The following is a 14,296-nucleotide window of genomic DNA, read 5'->3' on the forward strand; positions in this document are numbered from 1 at the left end:
ATTTTCTCGAGTATCTATTCATCTTGTATGCAAACCCTGGACCCAATGAGCCGGTTAGATATTGAACTGTCACCATCTATTCTAATCTTAGTTTCCCACCTGTTATGTTGGATAACTTTTACCATGGTTCTCAAATTTTGGTTAAAATAAAACAGCATCTTGTTTTCTGCAACTGCAACCCAAAGATAATACTCCCTCCTCACCAGTCAGAGATCTGGTTATCAAAGAACTGTAAATATGCAGGCAATACTGCCACCCAGTGACCTATCAGCTCTTAGCAGAGGAACACTATGCAGCAACATCACAGACTTTGCCTAGTCTCTGTCTAGATTCCAAGCCCTCAAAGTCCACATATGAACACTGAAGGATCAGTCATGAGGGTCAGCATCAGATGGTGCCCAGCAGTGACCTGCTCAGGCAGGCAGAAGAGGGCTGCTGACACATTTAGGAAGGTAAAACAGCCTGCCTATTCTAGAAACAGCTCACTTTTAACCCAACAGTATCAAATTTCAGGACAAATATAAGTTTTCACTGATAGGAATCCTGCCTTAATTAAAATTTAAAGGAAAGCAAGAAAAAAAAATCTTTCATTTCCATATGTACAGGATTACAGATACTTTAGAAAGTTCAAAACACTTGTGTTTTATTGAAAATAACAAAATACAGAAAAACCAGATTCTCATTCTTAAAGCACAATTGACAGCATCATCCAGAACATTCTTAGTACTGCACCATTCTTGTCACTATTAAAGTCAAGGTCCAGATGCAGAGTAGCAAATGAACCTGCTAGTTAATGTTCCTCTGTGGTTATTCGAAGTCCTGTCCTACTTGTTCTTAAATTTTATATTTTTATCTTTTCAAGAATGAACAGTTTTTAACCGATTTAAATTATAAGAACTGGATTCTCATATTATTTCTTCATATTAAGAACAACAACAACAACAACAAAAAACCAACCCCCAAACCAAGAACCCAAAAAGAAACAAACCGCCCCCAACTCAAACTCAGAGAAATACACATTTGTTCACTGAAGCTCACCTGCTTTAGAGAATTGCTGACCTTAACACATTAGCATACTGAGCCAATGTTTGATCCATGCTTCAAAAACTATATAAGACGAAGAAAAGACCTGTTAATTTCTTAGGAAAACCTTAAGGCAAAGCAAAAGCCTTATGCTAGAAAAGAAAACAGAACGCAGAGGCATCAGGGCTGTGGAGACAGTCAGATGAGTCAGCACCACAAGGATGAAGATGATTTTTGTACAAACATGTGCAAGAAGATAAAGTCCAAAAAGGAGCATGAACATCAACTTTCCTGCAGAAATAAGGATCATGTCAGATAAGGACTCCTGAAAAGTCTGTTTGCATCTTCGTTTAAAGCCTCCTCTATTCTCCAGTGGTTACCAAATGCATCAAAGCCGTTTCAGGCCTTTGAGAAGAGGCAGTCCTGGTGTTCTGTGCCCTTTGGAAAGCTGCCACTTCCTTCCCACTCACACTGGCTAGCTAACTCCAAACTCTGTGTAGTCCCTGCATGCTTCTAAATTGTACTAAACTTCTTAGCAGAGAGATTTTTTTAAGGCTATAAACTTTGCAAGTTGGTCCCATTAAACAAGGCAGGAGTTTTCAAATGACATGAGTCAAACCTTGCACATTTCAACAGAAGACAGATTTCATTCACCTCTGAGTCTGAGATGAAGAAACAATTAGCTGGTTTCCAACTGGTTTCAACACTGGTTTGAAGCTTGAGTAATTTTATTGTGTAGACATAAATATTTTGTTTAAATATTAAACATTAAACCTTTTCCTGACATCCAGACAGAAATAGAGCAAGAACAATCGGCGAGAGAAGAGACAGTCCACTGAACAGACTTGTGACTCCTATGCCATCCACAGGAGGGATTTCCGCATGGGTTGTAAAAATGCCTGCAAGCTAGTTTCTAAAAATTCACCTCTACTTGGCATAAACCTTTTCTTTTTTCCCCTACAAAGGGAGAAGAAACCCAGACAATGAAAACCGAACTGAGGTGTTCTGCTGTCGCAAAGGGCCAGCACACTCACCCCATCTTACAGACTCTCTACAGCGCTGAAGGATTGCCAAGTCTCCCATTACACGACCTGCCATGCTGAAGAGCTCTTCCTGAGAAATTAAAAACTTTAACCCTGGTTATTCCCAAAGAACACCTTGAGCCTGGTTTGGGTTCTCGAAGATTAAAGATATCCCGTTGGCAGGAGGCCATCTTCCATTAACTTTGAGGCTTATTGTACAATAGCTTAAGCACCAGACAATGAGCTATTGCAGTAACTCTCCTTAGGATGCTTGCCCATTTATTCTCAGCTAATTCATTGTTTTCAAGACCAACATTAAAAACCTCAACTTGCTAACACACATCCAACCTTCCCTTTTTTTTTTTTTGGTTTTTCGAGACAGGGTTTCTCTGTGTAGCTTTGCGCCTTTTCCTGGAACTCACTTGGTAGCCCAGGCTGGCCTCGAACTCACAGAGATCCGCCTGGCTCTGCCTCCCAAGTGCTGGGATTAAAGGCGTGCGCCACCACCGCCCGGCTCCCAACCTTCCCTTTTTAAACTCTAGAAGCTATCAATGCTGGGTTTAGCTGACACTCACTGCATGTCCTCAGGATTCATGAAAAGACACTTCTCTCACAGGCAGTTTACAAAGGGTTCCCTCGCACTTTTAATCAATTACTTAGTTAACTGAGGTGTAAACATTACTGACCAACTGAGCTCAGCAGTCATTAGAGGAGACCAGGGCTACTGCTTGAGGAATAACGGCTACACCGACCTGACGCCAACACTGGTTTCCTTGCCTGTTCAGTTCCTTCGCAAGAGACTGAACTGCTACTTTCTTCCTCCCGCTCCCCAAGCACAGTTACCACTACAAGCTCGATACAGGTCTCGGCTGTCAGGGTGCAGTGGCAGTTAGGAGCATTCCTCTTATAATCATCTTCACAATGAATGGCTTCAGCAGTGTGACAGATGGTCACCAGAACACATCCAGCGTCTATGGTTGTCTTTAAAGAGACTGTAACATTTCTTGGATAAGCCTGCTAGAAAACTGCATTTCCCTTGAGATAAGCTTCCTTGGCAAAAAGTTGAATTCAATAAATGGCTACCCACAATGACATTCCCACCCCAAATCACAGGTGGAGATATTACACCCGTTTCATAAAACTTTCAGGTCCCTATACTATACAGGCAGGCTATTACTGAACACAGGAGCCTTCTAGAACTTGCCAAGTTGGAGCAGAAACTGGTCTCTAGAGCTCCATCTCTTCCTCTGTGTTAGCAGCGGTCTCCAGACTATGGTAAAGTGGCGTGTCTGTGTGCTGGGGTTCCAGCAACAGTTCAGTTCTCTGTGGAAAGGCAGTGCTGGCAGCTGCACACTTCCTTTGGCTCTCTCCTGCGTAGTTCTTCGGGTTAGAGGATGGCTTTGGCTTCTCAGGAAGGAGTTCAGGGAGAGGTTTCCAGAGCACAAGCTCCATAGAAGGACGGCTCCTGGGATGTAAAATACAGAATTAAAAAAAAAAAACAAAAAACAAAAACCAACTTTAGGACATGCAAATCTGTCAACAAACTCCTGTTCACTACTCAAGACCTTCCAATTAAGAGCTAATGGTCCTCACAGTGCCAGTCTGCTGTTCTTTTATATCTCTACCCATTTAATTACTGCCACAGTTTCACTGTTATTTTGATCTTGATGTCTCTCATCAGTTCTCATTATATAAATTTTAATCTTTTAATTAAAAAATAAGTGTTCACTTCAGCAGCAGATACACTAAACTTGGGATGATATAGATTAGCATGGCCACCGTACAAGGATATACAAATGCATGAAGCTATCCATGTTTTGTTTTGTTTTAAAAGAGAGCTAGAGCAGGGCGGTGGTGGCGCACGCCTTTAATCCCAGCACTCGGGAGGCAGAGCCAGGCGGATCTCTGTGAGTTCGAGTCAGCCTGGTCTCCAAAGTGAGTTCCAGGAAAGGCGCAAAGCTACAAAGAGAAACCCTGTCTCGAAAAACCAAAAAAAAAAAAAAAAAAAAAAAAAAAAAAAGAGCTAGAGATAATTTAGAATTCAAACTGGACTTAAAAAAAAAATGTGTCTGTGTCTGTATGGGGATGTGACAATGTGTGCGGTAGGTCCCCGAGAAGTTTAAATTCCCCCGGAGCTGAAATTACAGGCAGCGTGAGCCACCTGATGTGGGTGTCAGGAATCAAACTCTAGTCCTCTGCAAGAGCAGTATGTCCTCTAAGGTTGAGCATTATTCCCAGGTCCTCAAATACAGAGTTTCACAGTTTCACACATAATTCTTTTTTCTCGGATGTGCTGGAGAGTGAAGTCAGGACTCACACATGTGTAAGTGCTCCACTTCTTAGTGATCTCACCAGCCCTATTTATATGTTAAACCATGAACAGCAGCACTATAAACATCCAGGTGAAAACCAAGGCCCCTGAGCCAGGAGTAATGGTACATGCCTTTAATTCCAGGACTCAGGCGATAGAGGCAGGCAGTCTTCTGTGAGTTCAAGGCTAGCCAGGTTTACATATCGAGTTCTAAGATAGCCAGGGCTATATACAGAGACCCTGTATCAAACAACAATAAAAAAGAAAGGAAGGAAACAACTAGGTCCCCAGATTTAATTTAAAGCTACAATTTGAAGTAGGGATGCTGGAACTAAGGCCCCACATATACTGAGGACCACTGAGTTACATCACTAGCTATAATGATGCATACACACAGACATGTTTTTAATGAGCAGATCTGTATAACTAGTTCTTTTGTTTTGGTTTGTGGTACCGAGTCTCATATAAGCTGTGCAGTTGCAGCACTACACTATTTTCCTAGCCCTGTGGGTGACTGTTGCATATTAAATCATTATAAAATAAAAAAATGAAATCCTGGACCAGCACATTAATTTCTGATGCCTTTTGTTTCATATAGTTATGAAGTAGAATGCTTTGCAGTTAAACAATTACACTAGGTATGCATAATCATGTATTTTCCCAACCACAGCTGGGATAGTGCCTGTAATCCCAGCACTTGGGTGGTGCAGGCAGGAGGGCCAGAAGTTCTAGGCTAGCCTGGGCTACATGAGAATCCATTTCATTTCCAAAGTAGAGAAAAGGTTCCTTACCCTTGGTATAGGGAAATCTTCTGGGACCCAGAAGTAAATAAGAAAAACAACAAAAACAAAAAAAACCTACAATGAAGAATATTCTCAAAGGCCTAGTTCTGGCAAGCTACTAAGAGCAGCAGACACTATTTTGAGCAGGAGGGCAATGTGACCTGCATACATAGTGGCTACACTATTTACACACCCTCAGGGCTGAGTAGTTAATTATAAACTTGAGCTAGGGCCTGACTGAAAGCTTTCTGGATCTCCCAAGCAGTAAGTAGCTGAACTGGTCTCACTCCACCTCTGCCCAGCACTACTGAGGTCTGGGTCCCGGGAGCCCTTTTTGCCGTCCTGGTTCCTCCCGGAACCTCTCCCCTTAGTCACTACTCGGCCTGTTTTCTCACCTACTGCTCTGTGTTTCTACTCCGATGATATAACAAAGCAATTAGCCGAGCTCATTGAACTACGGGCTTATTTTCTGTTTTTCTTCTTGTGGTGGGTGCTGGGGATGGAACCCAGGGCTTTACTCCAGCACGAGTCACTTCCCTGGTCCTATTCATTGTTTTTGATACAGTCTCAGTACATAGCTTAGTCTGGCTTGACACCATCACATTCATCTTAAAACCGTGTTACATTTTGTCAGTCTTTCTTTTTTCCTTTTATTGAGACAAAATCTCACCATGTAGCTTTGGCTGGCCTGGGATTCACTTGGAGATCAGATAGGCTGAAAACTAATACCTCTGCCTCTTGAGTGCTGCTGGGGCTCCCTGTGTAGGCCACAATGCCTATCTTAAATTATGCTTTAAATCAACAGCAAAAGAAGTTGAGGCAGGAAGACTGTGAATTTGAACCTAGCCTGGGCTACAACACAGTAACCTCCCACTCCCCAAAACAAAACGAGCTAAATGCTCTAAAATGGCCCCAAAAGGCTGTGCTATGGTTTGTGGGATTTGGGATAACTACTTCAACTGTTACTCATTTGACACGTCATTTTCTTAGGCCTCCATGCTACGTCTGAGTAACTAAAAGGAAAAGAAGGGGTTGGAGAGATGGCTCAGAGGTTAAGAGCACTGGCTGCTCTTTCAGGGGACCTGGGTCCGATTCCCAGCACCCACATGGCAGCTCACAACTGTAACTCCAGTTTCAGGGGATCTAACACCATCACACCAATGCACATACAATTAAATAAAAAAAAAAGAGGTTTTTAAAATGTGGTTTCTATTCCTCCTTAAGAATTTAAGAGATGGGCTTCTGACACAGACCCTTTCCCAGCTATTGGACCAGTTAAGTGGTGTCCACAGAGGTTTCCTAGTGAGATCTGAGCGTGCTTTACACAGCAGGGCTGCATAAGGGGATGGACTGACCACATGTGTGGTTACCGTGTGTTTGGAAGGGTCTGCACTTGGCTGAGCTAGGGGGAGGTCTTTTTCTCCATCCCTTGGCATTCTTTAAAAAGCCCTTTAGAAGAGACAGAAGGGGCTGGTGGATAAGGATCCAGGCCCTCCTAAGGCTATCCTGTGTTTCTATCTGTCTCTCTCTCCCCTCTATATTTCTATCTAAATCTCTTATCCCTCACTCCTCAAGAGTGCCCTGGGGGAAGGTGGTGGTGGATCCCTCACAAAGGGGAAATGTTATGCACCATACTTACATGGATTCAATCATCTTCTTTGTGAAGACTTCATCAAATTCCCTCTTCAAACCCGTTTTCATGGTGTCAGAAAGGACAAGACTTGGGAGGTGGCTAACATTCCTGTCACTTTCAACCTCTTCATCTTCGTCAATTATCCTAAATAAACAATGAAGCAGAAGCAGAGAAAGAAAAAGAATTAGTCAAATTTGTTCATTTGAATGAACAAAGTTTCAGACTCAGAGAGTAAAGTCACAGGCGCCATTTGTAAGAGACCAAGCAAGGTATACCTCAGAGCACAGTGACCAGGAGGCCACTTTTCTCCTCCTGGGGGGAAGAACTCTGCAGTGATTCACATAACACAAACGTTTTGGAATGTGTCCTGGAGAACTGACCCTGACGTTGTCAGTAAAATGCTGAATTGAGCTGTAAGAGCTCGCTTTACCACTTCTACATGACCCTCCTGACCAGCTTGAGAGAGAGCTGTGACACAGGAGCAGCAGCAAGCCTTGCAACACACACTCTCAGTACCTGTCCTCAATCTCCTGAAGCCTCCGGCGGGCAACTTCACACTGTGGTTCTGCAGTTGTCTGATCCATCTCTTCACAGACAGCATCTAGCATGCTGGGCACAGGAAGGCCACCAGAACACGCATTCACCCCATGACCGTCTATCCCCTGGTGTGTGTCAAGAACCCATTCATTAGCAACTGCAGAGAATTCAGCTTCAGTCAATCGCTTCTTTCTTATTGGACACCTAGAAGGAAGAAGTGGAAAGCAGTAGGAAGAAAGGGAAGGAGAAAAATTAAAACCCCCATTACAGATGAAATTTAAGTCATTTCTCTAGTCAATTAAAAAATAATTCTTTTTTCTTGAGACAAAGTCTCATTACGTATCCTTAGTTGGCCTCATTCACAGAGTTCTGCCTGCCTCTGCCTAGAGTGCTGGGATTAAGGATACATGTTACCATGCCCAGCTCAAATTTATTTGTTTTAAAAAGATCTATTTATTTTACATTTGAGTGTTCTGCCTGCGTGTATGAGTATCACGCGTGTGCCTGTGGAGGTCAGAAGAGGTCTCAAACCCCCCGGAACTGGAGTTATGGGCATCTGTGAGAGACCATGTGTGTGTCTGGAATTGGGCCTGAGGGTCTTCTGCAAGAACAATGCTTTTAACTGCTGAGCCATCTCTCTAGGCCCAATTTATTATTATTCTTTTGAAATCAAATTCTTAAATACAAACATCTCTAGTTTTTTCTACAGCTAGAACGTCATGTCTTTTTCCCTCATAGCTTCCCTGAGAAATTTTCTTCTATTTTTTACCAATTTATGCAACACCTCCAAGACTTTAACCTTTTAGATTAAAGGAAAAGATCTGTAGGAAAGATCAAGTGGGAAGCAAAGCAATAAAAGACCAAATAGAGCTGGAGAGGTGACTCAACAGTCAAGAACACTGGCTGCTCTTCCAGAGGACACAGGTTCTAGTCCCAGTAGCCACAAATGTCTGTAATTCCAGTCCAGGGAATGAATTCTACACTGTCCTGGCCTCTAAGGGACCAGGCACATACCTGGTCAGTGCACAGACACACACACAGGCAGACCACCACACAGTCAAAAGACAAAGCAGCAAGTCGGCCCCAGCTGCATGCTGTCACTGCTGCATCACGTTATTCCCTGACCCACAGGACAAGTGGCTGGCTACCACCCTGTATCTCCGTACAGCAAACACCTATCTACTAGAGTCCGCTTCAAGTACCACAAGAACAGGCCATTAGCACAAACCTCTTGTCTTTGGCTAGCTGTCCTAATAATGGGATCTGCCTTTCTCCTAGGATAACATACCCCATCTGCTTCCTGGCTATATTAGTACTTAAGAGAGACTTGAGAATTCAAACCCAGCTTCTTCCTTTTGTAGATACTTGGCAAATAGGGCCAAGAAATGGTCAACTGACCTTCCAAAGTGTCTGCGCAAAGGAAAGTTGAATGTTGAGGAGCAGAGCCCGAGACCCTGAGTTCTGCCTCTATGATGTTAGAGAGGAAGTTAACTGTTGAACACTTACCACGAGCTCCTATGTCTCAGGACTACAATGTGCACATTGCTGGCTAACAGCAGAAAGCAGCAAGGAAGACAGCTAGCTGGCTGTCGCCTTGTTTTCCTTTTTTAAACAAGTGTCTAGACCACAGGCTCTCTACTGCATGGCAACAGTGGGTACAGCATCAGGACTAGATCACAGCCATGTAACCAAAACGCCCATTCTTTATTCCCACTTCAGATTCTCTAAACTGATGGTCAAAGGAAATGAATGAACATGTTCATAAGGGAAGAATTTAACGGGTCAAAGGAAATGAATGAACATGTTTATAAGGGAAAATTTTAATCCACATTAACACTGTGAAAATCAATTATTAAAGTTTCTGGAATATAAAATCTGAGAATAATGCCCTCTTAAACCTGTATTTATTTAAAAGAAATCAGAATCCACTATATATGTTTGCTTTAGAGTTTTACCTCATTAGAAAGTACTAGAAATATCTAGGAGAAAAGAGGCAGGAGGATCTGGAGTTTAGGGCCAGAATCAGCCATACAAAAGTTCTATTAGGACAGCCTGAGTTACATGAAATTCTGTCCCCAAAAAAAGCTTTAAACTGGGTGTGGTGATGCATGCCTGTGAAACACCAGCTAAGGAAAAGCATAAATCAAGAGAGAAGGGGCAATATCCCAGAGCACCTAACAATTCATCTATGAAACAGTTCTTTGATTTTTGGGTTATTTCATGCCTGTAGGTTTATTTTGCTAATAACTGAAGAGCAATCGTGATTAAATGCTAAAGAAAATGTGAATTAAAAGGCTTCCAGGAGCTGGAGAGTTGGCTCTATCAGTTAAGACCATGCACCGCTTTTGCAATACCCAAGTTCAGTTCCCAGCACCCACATCAGGTGGCTCATAATCACCCAACTCCAGTTCCAGGGGATCCAACACCTTCTGGGCTCTATCAGCATACATGTGTGAATGCATGTTAGAGCCGGGTGGTGGTGGCGCACGCCTTTAATCCTAGTACTCGGGAGACAGAGGCAGGTGGATCTCTAAGAGTTCGAGGCCAGCCTGGTCCACAGAGTGAGTTCCAGGACAGGCTTCAAAGCTACATAGAAAAACCCTGTCTCGGAAACAAGGAAACAAACAAACAAAAAACAAAACCCAACAATAATAACAACCAAAACCCAAAAAGGAATTTTAAAGAAAGGCTTCTAGATAGTGAGAACAATAAGGTGGCAAGCTCAGCCATGTACAATTGGGCATACATCCAAATGTCTAAGCCACTGCCTTTAAGGCCTCAATCTCTCCATTCACAAATCAAAGGTAGTTAACTTTTTAAACCAATAGCTTCCACCACTACCACCCCACCTCTGCCCCCAGGGTTCCTCTGTGTAGTCCTGGCTGTCCTGGAACTCGCTCTGTAGACCAGGCTGGTCTTGAACTCAGAAATCTGCCTGCCTCTGCCTCCCGGGCACTGGGATTAAAGGTGTGTGCTGCCACACCTGGCTTAGTTTCTACACTTAAGCAAACACTAAAATCAATAATTCAACAGTCTAGAGCACTACAAAAGACAAAAAAGGAGCCCGGGGCGGTGGTGGTGGTGGTGGTGGTGGTGGTGGTGGTGGTGGTGGTGGTGGTGGTGGTGGTGGTGGTGGTGGTGGTGGTGATGATGGCGGCGGCGGTGCATGCCTTTAATCCCAACACTCGGGAGGCAGAGGCAGGCAGATCTTTGTGAGTTCGAGGCCAGCCTGGTCTACAGAGCGAGATCCAGGAAAGGCACAAAGCTACACAGAGAAACCCTGTCTTGAAAAACAAAACAAAGGGCTGGAGAGATGGCTCAGAGGTTAAGAGCACTGGCTGTTCTTCCAGAGGTCCTGAGTTCAATTCCCAGCAACCACATGGTGGCTCACAACCATCTGTAATGAGATCTGGCTCCCTCTTCTGGCCTGAAGGGATATATGCAAGCAGAACACTGTATACATAATAAATAAATTAAAAAAAAAAAAAAAAAAAAAGAAAAACAAAACAAAGACAAAAAAGGTTCTTGTGCTTTCTATGGCAATCCTAAGGCAAAAACTCCCCTGATCTAGGTAGGTGTTTTTAATTTAAGGCAATTCTTTGGACTGGGGTAAACAGCTGGTGGGAAGAGTGCTTGTCATGAAAAGTATGAAGACCTGGGTTCAATCCCCAGAACCAACATTAAAAAAGCCAAGAATGGTAACTTGTAATACTAGCAGCAGAGAGGCAGTGATAGGAATATCCCTGGGCTCTGCTGGACCACCTCACCTCAGCTTACATAGTGAACTCCAAGCCAGTGAGAAACCTTGCCTCAAAAACCAGGTGGGCAGCTAAAAGCACACGCTGGTCAGAATGAAAAAAGAGTATACTTGTAAATGACAGGCAGGCATAGTAGCCCACTGTAATTATAGGGCTCAGGAGTAAACAGGGGATTCACAAAGCAAGTTAAAATGCAAGTTCTGGGATCATCAAGTGAGATACCCTGCCTCAAAATATTAACAGGAAGAGCGACTTGATAGCGTAGTGAGACTCTGCCTCAAAACAAAGACGTTGGATGATACTTAAGAAAGGACATCCGGGGCTGGAGAGATGGCTCAGTGGTTAAGAGCACTAGCTGTTCTTCCAGAAGTCCTGAGTTCAATTCCCAGCAACCACATGGTGGCTCACAACCATCTATAATGAGATCTGGTGCCCTCTTCTGGCCTGCAGGCATACTTGCATACAGAACACTGTATACATAATCAATAAATAAATCTTTAAAAAAAAAAAGGACATCCAAGATTGACTTCTGCTTCCCCTCCCCCAAGTCTACCTTCATTCACTCACTCAGTCACAAAACACAGGTAACCTGCAAGCATTGCTTTTTTTTTTTTTTTAAATAATTATGAGTCTAAGCATCAACAAATTTGCCAATTCAAAGTTTCTTTTAACTCTTTTTAAGCCAGGGTCTCATATATCCCAAGCTGGTCGCAAGTTAGTATGTTATTGAGGAAGGCTCTGAACATCTGATCCTCCTGCCTCCACCTTCCTCCAAAAGCTGAGATTACTGGCTTTTGTTTGTTTTGTAGAGTCCAGGGCTGGCTGGGATTACTGGAGTGAGACATCATCCTCAGAGCCAGCTTCCAAATGTCCTCTACCTTCCACATACCCACGATAGCATTTGTGCATATGGGTAATGAGTAAGAAAAGAAAGCAGGTGTCGAAGCATGGTGGCATTTAATCTCAACAGGCAGAGGCAAGCAGATCTCTAAGTTCAAGGCCAGCGGGCTCTACATAGTGCGTTCCTGACTAGGCAGGGTTACATAGTGAGGCTGTCTTTTAAAACAAAACAAAAACCAACAGGTAGACCTCGTATGCACTTATTTGGATTAAGCTCTAAGACAGTAAAAGAAAACAAATAACAAAACCCCCATGCATTGCAGTGTGAACAGGTATCTAGCTACAAAAGTCAACACTGAAGCACACACAGCCATAAACTGGACTATTTTCCTAAGGAGAAGTAAGAAACGGGCTACAAGGTTACCTCTGTCAATAACATGAACCCTTTCCAATACATATCCTTTGATTTTTCTTTTCTTTTTGTTTTAAGCTGTGTCTATAACGACACAGTTAAAAATTCAAACATTACATTGGCTACAGAGTGAGTTTCCCTCTACCTGCCTGCCACCCAGTTCCTGCCCCAAAAAGGCAAACAATGTCACTTGTTTAAAGAGATACACATGCTTCACCTTGTTCACTTAAAATAGGACACACGCGTTAAACTAACAGCGATCACAAAGGGGACAAATGGTCCCGAAACTTACTCATCATCCTCCGCCAATCGCTTGTGTTTCTTTCTACAGTGAATGGAAACACTGTTGGGACAAACAAAAACAAATCAGTCAATCAAGGCAGGAACTTAAATTTAAGATTTCGGCAGCCCGTCGTTCTCGCTCTACATAATCGGCATCTCCCGCCACAAACTGCATATCCCTTCTCTGGCCGTGAGGGACCAGCACCATTCCCAAGATCGGTCACGTCTTGCGGAGGACTCCAAACAACCAGACAGGGAAATCTGAAGTTGTCACTCGGTCGGGGCAGTGACAGTTGAGCACTCGCTCCAGGACCCATTTCTGTCCCCACACTGCCGACGAGGAACCGCCGTGTCCCAGGGGCTCTCAAAGTTGTCCCGGCCGGCGGCCGCGCGTGCAGAGGGAGCGGCCAGGCCGAAGGACCCTGGGCGGGTCGCCGGCCGTGCGACCCGGGACTCACGGTTAACGTCCCGCGGGGTTAACGGGCCCGCCCCACCTGCTCCTCACCGTCCGCGCGCTGCTCTCCCGCCCGGGCTGCTGGGCGCACCGCGGGCGCCCGGCCGCGGGGCCAGGTCAGGGCCGGTGGCTCCTGGCGGGAAGGCCCGGCCCGCGAAGGCCGGCGGCGGCTGCAGGAAGTCCGCGCTGCCGCTCAGAGGGAGGCCGCTGAAGGGCCGGCCGAGCGCCGCCATGGCTTGAGACAAGGCTGCGTCCGCCGCCCCAGTCGCTAGTGTGTCCCCAGCTCCCGCAGTGGCGGCCACCGCCGCTGCCCACGAGAACCCGCCTCCGAGCCCGCTTCGACCCCCACGTCACGCCTTCTAGAACCCTCCACTCCGGACCGCCCAGAGACACGTCGGGATTTGTTGTGTATATAGGGCCGCTGTCGCGAGGCATGCTGGGAGTTGTGGTTCTGGAGGACTACAAGCAAGATGGCTGGCGGTGTACTCAGCGAATCGCCCCCACAGGTCCCTAGGCTGACCGAATCCCAATTCCCGACACAAGCTGGGCGTGGTAGCTCATGGCTATCTTCCCAGCGCTTATATGGTGGAGACAGGATGTTCAAACGTTCTAGGCCAACCTTTGATTATGTTGCATGGTCTAGGCCAGCCAGGTCTCCATGAGACTCTGGGACTCTGTCCCCCCTCACTCCCCCCAAAAGGTTGTACGCCTCTGTTTCTTCTGTAATAAAACAGGATAATCAAAGTGTTTTCAGAGTTGAAGTGTGAAGTTAATGAATTACCCTGTCTCGAAAAACCGAAAAAAAAAAAAAAAAAAATCTGAGGTGGAGTGGCACATGCCTTTAATTCCAGCAGTCCCAGGGCAGAGGCAGGAGGATCTCTGTGAGTTCGGGTCACTCTGGTTAACATAGCAAGTTCCAGGCAGCCACGGTTACATAGAGAGACCCTGTCTTAAAACAAAACAAAACAAAAAATGTCTAGGAGTGGGACCTGACAACTGGAAGACTATTAAAAAGTAGTTCTCTAACTTCCACCCAGAGGTACACACACTCACTCTCATGCACACATACAATAATAATAAATAGAAAATTAAAAGTCAATAAAAATCTGGGAGTGGGGTGTGGCTCAGTGGTAGGACTGAATGGAGGGGTCCCAAAACAGCTTAACCACACAGCAGCCATGACAGGCTTCGAGGCCTAGACACAGCTTCTCTGACTGGCAGGCAACACCCAGATCCAGAAAA

General features: G+C 44.8%; 1 protein-coding gene across 2 annotated transcripts; it reads right to left on the reverse strand.

Moving 5' to 3' along the window:
• Positions 1 to 626: 626 nt before the first annotated feature.
• On the reverse strand, positions 627 to 13,458 carry Ccdc117 (coiled-coil domain containing 117). Of its 2 annotated transcripts, XR_008217356.1 has the most exons (6): positions 13,106 to 13,458; positions 12,611 to 12,661; positions 7,288 to 7,512; positions 6,778 to 6,915; positions 2,568 to 3,510; positions 627 to 2,393 (listed from the first exon to the last, which is right to left on the reverse strand). XR_008217356.1 is itself a non-coding variant. In XM_052734404.1 (5 exons), the coding sequence occupies exons 1-5, from the start codon at positions 13,285 to 13,287 to the stop codon at positions 3,273 to 3,275; spliced, it is 834 nt and encodes a 277-aa protein (XP_052590364.1). In that variant the 5' UTR covers positions 13,288 to 13,458; the 3' UTR covers positions 627 to 3,272. The 2 variants fall into 2 exon arrangements, 1 of the variants encoding a protein (XP_052590364.1); XM_052734404.1 differs by having other exon boundaries at positions 627 to 3,510.
• Positions 13,459 to 14,296: the final 838 nt, after the last annotated feature.

This window comes from Peromyscus californicus, unplaced genomic scaffold, assembly GCF_007827085.1.
Source record: "Peromyscus californicus insignis strain IS unplaced genomic scaffold, ASM782708v3 Scaffold_13__1_contigs__length_99412109, whole genome shotgun sequence".
Taxonomy (NCBI): domain Eukaryota; kingdom Metazoa; phylum Chordata; class Mammalia; order Rodentia; family Cricetidae; genus Peromyscus; species Peromyscus californicus.

Coding starts and splice junctions, on each gene's coding strand:
- Ccdc117 (XM_052734404.1), bottom strand. CDS start 13,287: ATGGCGGCGCTCGGCCGGCCCTTCAGCGGCCTCCCTCTGAGCGGCAGC. Junction 7,513..12,610: donor CGATTGGCGGAGGATGATGA/GTAAGTTTCGGG, acceptor TCTTCCTTCTAG/GTGTCCAATAAGAAAGAAGC. Junction 6,916..7,287: donor CTTCAGGAGATTGAGGACAG/GTACTGAGAGTG, acceptor TTGTTTATTTAG/GATAATTGACGAAGATGAAG.